Source organism: Mus caroli, chromosome 13 (genome assembly GCF_900094665.2).
Source record: "Mus caroli chromosome 13, CAROLI_EIJ_v1.1, whole genome shotgun sequence".
NCBI classification, from domain to species: Eukaryota; Metazoa; Chordata; class Mammalia; order Rodentia; family Muridae; genus Mus; species Mus caroli.
This window is the reverse complement of record NC_034582.1, coordinates 54434914-54438781: the sequence shown is the minus strand read 5'-3', so window position 1 is coordinate 54438781 and position 3868 is coordinate 54434914. Positions and strand designations below refer to the sequence as shown.

General features: G+C 49.0%; 1 protein-coding gene across 3 annotated transcripts in view; it reads right to left on the bottom strand.

Annotated features, from left to right (window-relative positions):
* The window catches only part of Ntrk2 (neurotrophic receptor tyrosine kinase 2), a 315292-nt gene that overhangs the window by 65015 nt on the left and 246409 nt on the right, over nt 1–3868 (bottom strand). For all 3 annotated transcript variants that reach the window (XM_021180131.2, XM_029468409.1, XM_021180130.2), the window contains exon 15: nt 124–296. In XM_021180131.2, coding sequence (XP_021035790.1) covers nt 124–296 — 173 coding nt within the window. The remainder of the gene's footprint in view (nt 1–123; nt 297–3868) is intronic.

Here is a 3868-nt window from a genome sequence, read left to right as displayed (position 1 = left end):
CCTCACTAAGCTCAGGTTGGCTCCTCCCCCTCACTAAACCCAGGTTGGCTCCTCCCCCTCACTAAACCCAGGTTGGCTCCTCCCCCTCACTAAGCCCAGGTTGGCTCCTCCCCCACACTGTACCTAAGGAACTTGTTGAGGTCCCCGTGCTTCATGTACTCAAAGACCATGATGAGTGGGTCACCCTCCACACAGACACCGTAGAACTTGACAATGTGCTCATGCTGGAGGTTGGTCAGCAGCTCAGCTTCCCGATGAAAGTCCTTGCGTGCATTGTCGCTGGCGTCCTTCAGCGTCTGTGAAAATGGAGACATCAAAGAGAAGGTTGTTTGGATAAGGGATTCCACCAGTGAGTCCTAAGAATTCTAGAAGGGATGCGCATGTATCTAATTAATTACACAAAATGTCAGGAAGCACCGTCATTCCTGGGGAAATATTAGTTGTGCTTGTGAGGTCTCTTCCTCATGGGTACACAAAGGTCCCGAGCTTGCAGAGCAGTCTCCTAACTGCATTCTCATTGAGTTTCAAGGGAGCTTATCTTACGGGCTTTACGCTTCTTACCCTTGGTCTGGGTCCAGTGATCACCACGGTGTCTGTCAGTTCCTAGTGCCTGTTGAGATTTCTGTGGTACTATACACACTTCTCTACTCAGATAACCCTTGAAAATGGTTCTTTTCCTTAATTTTTATCTATGTAGATGTATTTGCATAGAGCAATAAGTGCATGCATGTGTGTGTTTGTACCCGTGTGTGTGTGTATGCGTGTGTGTGTGCATGTGTATGTGTGTGTGTATGTATAGGTTCCCACAGAGGGTAGAGGTGCTGGACCCCATGGAACTGGAGTTACAGGTAGTTGTTAGGCACGCGAAGTAGCTGCTGGGAACTGAACCTGAATCCTCAATAAGAGCACTATGCTGCAGTCTTAACCACTGAGCCATCCCTCCAGCCCCTGCTCATGCGACTCTTTAATAAATTCCAAAGAGCACAGGGAAGAGCACGGTGAGGCCTGGTAGTCCCAGTGTCCAGCTGCAATCAGGATCATGTTCCGTCTTTACGCGACACCCCCTAAAAGCTTTCTCCAGCTCGTTCCCTCTACACTGGGAATGTCCCATCCCTTCAGCTGCAAGAAAATCAGCCAGTCACATGGTCAGGATCAAAAACCAGCAGGGCCTAGGGTGAGTACAGATGAGGTGCACAGAGCCTCGTAGGAAGCTCAGGAGCATGAAGAGGTGATAGAACCACCTGACAATCACGGGGTCCAGCCTGGGGTAAGAAGCATGAAGCCCGTGTGATGTGCCCCATGGAGTCCTAGTCATCTGCTTGTAGCCAATGTCCCATATGTATACTCCATTGTCACATATTGTCACTAAGCCAGGGCTGTGGCAGAAACAAAGACATATTGAGCTGGTCTTGGTGGCACATACAGTTTAGGTTAGAGATAGCAAGTATGGAGAACTATGTGTTACAGCTTGCCAGGTGCTTATAAAGCCTTAGACTTAACTCCCAGAATCATAAGAGGAAAAGCAGCCATGGACCCTAATCTTGATCCAGGTGATTATGAACAAACACATAGAAATGACACTTATATAATGAACTATAAATCTGGCACCCCATGTGAACCAGCTTCCCTGTGTCTCTGCTTGTCTACCCCTGGGCATTGTTCCCCTGAGGCCTACAGTTCCAGGACCACCATATGTGACGTTTACAGCTGCTCAGATAACAATGGATGCTGCCTCTGCATCCCTGCACAAATCCTCCCCTTTGCCTGGACTGCTCTCTTGGGTGTGGTTGAACAATTCTCTACCCCAACCCCCAGAATGTGTGGATGTTTACTGTCTGTACTAAAAGGGATTCTGCAGATGATTAGAGCACAGATCTCCATATGTGGGGATGAGCTGGGATTGCTTGGGTGAGCCCAGTGCCTAACAAAGGCTCTTGTCAGGTGCAAAGACAGGAAGAAATTAGATAGCATAGAAGATGCTACAAGGAAGGCTTTGAAAATTATCTCTGACTTAGAACTTCATGAAGGAACCAGTTCTGCTGATACCTTCACTATAGTTGAGTAAAACACCTCTGGACTGTGGAGAGACAGTTTGTGTGTTTTGAGTCCCTGCGTGACAGCAGTCCTAGGGAACTAATACATCTCGCCAACACTAGCAGTCCTTTGCCTCTCTGAGGAGGGTGGCTGACTCGTGCTTTCTGCTGTCCCAGCTCAACAGAAGCCTGATTTAGCTACATGGCCAACCTGTATGGCACTGAGTAAAACCCCGAGTCAGTCATTGGGTGCAAGGTGCCTCCGGAGCACAGTGTCACTATGGAGTCCACCACAGGCTTAGCTTTCAATTTTGTTTGCATTGAAGGGCCACAGTTAACACAAGGGAGTGTCAATGAGGATCTGGGCTCCCCAGGTCTTCTCAGGGAAACAGCAGAAGGAGGCAGTGCTATCAGCAGCCATGTCTCCAGAGCTGGCTCTTCCCCTAACTAAAGCTCTGGGTCAGCACTTAGTGTTCTCCATGGAGTTGTGACCCGACTCGAGGAGACAGAAATCACAGGTGTTGCTTCCATTAGACCAGAGACAGTGGCATCTTAGGGGAAATTGTGAAGTGGCCCTTCACTGTCCCCTCAAGCACCATGGGCTCTGCCTGGAAATGGGAGAAGATTTGGATCATGGAGTGCTCAGAGAGGCCAGAAATCTCTGATGGTCATTACCATGGAAACAGCACACTTCCTCACGTGATTATGGAATGAACGCTAGCCGAGTGGGGTGTGGGTCTCTGCTTCTCTAAATCACGAGAAACTGAGCTTGCCATAGCCCCTCTGCTTCCCAGGTACGGTCAAGCTGGGTCCAGACTCAACATCTTTGTCTTTCTGTCACAGAGGCAGGAGCCATCACAGCCAGGCTCTTTCCTTGATCTTGGAGAAAACACATAGACCCTCACATTCTTTGCCTCTGTCTTACATTTTGGCTTGGGGTATTGTGTCTGTGTACCCACCAACTTATCAGCAGCTGTTAAGCAGCTAGAAAACCCTGAAATCCAAGGTCTGCACTCAGTAGGGATGATAGGGTGTGGAACAGAAGCGAAAGGTGGAGCTCTCAAAAGGTATCATGTTGGCCCACACAAGGGTGGGAAAGGAGAGACCAAGAGGATCAAGCAAGAGATAAAGCTGGCTTTTAAGTTGGGAGGGCTGCCCACTCTGTCTTAGAGACTCGGCCCTGTATCTTTCCTCCTTCTAGCAATGCTCCAATCGTGCCCAGGTAGAAGAGGTTCTAAGTTAGAACTGAGAGTCTCAGGTTCAAATCCTGGCCACACCCTGCTCCTCTAGGGACCCTGTTTTACTCTCCACTTCTTAGAGGTGATGGAAGGATGCTCCCAGGGGTCCTTTGTCTAAAGGACATTGATGTGACTTGAATCTGAGAACAGATCTCCTGTGTTCAGTTTTCTCACTCAAAAGGGTCTACAAAAGATAAACGGTGCACAGATACCCATTGGTACCCACTCAAAGCAGGAGAATGGCACCTCTGCGGATGTCATCATCTGAGTGCGCGATTGCTAGGAACATCAGGCCGTATGTGGAGGCGTAGTGCTTGTCCCATGCTCTCCCAGAGGCTTCGGCTTTTGATTCAGAGCCTGCTGCAATGTATAGGGAAGCTTGTGTCCAAAGCCTTGTGTTTATCATGTGCCTAGAGAGGGGGCTCAGCCTTCTAGGTGTTTGTCACAGGGTAAAGACAAATCCTGCAGAAAAGCTTTCTGAGCAAGCTCCAAGTATGTCTTGTTGACTCAAGAAGGCTAGAGAGAAAGACGTAGCCACAGATAGGCACACACACAGAGAGAGAGAGAGAGAGAGAGAGAGAGAGAGAGAGAGAGAGA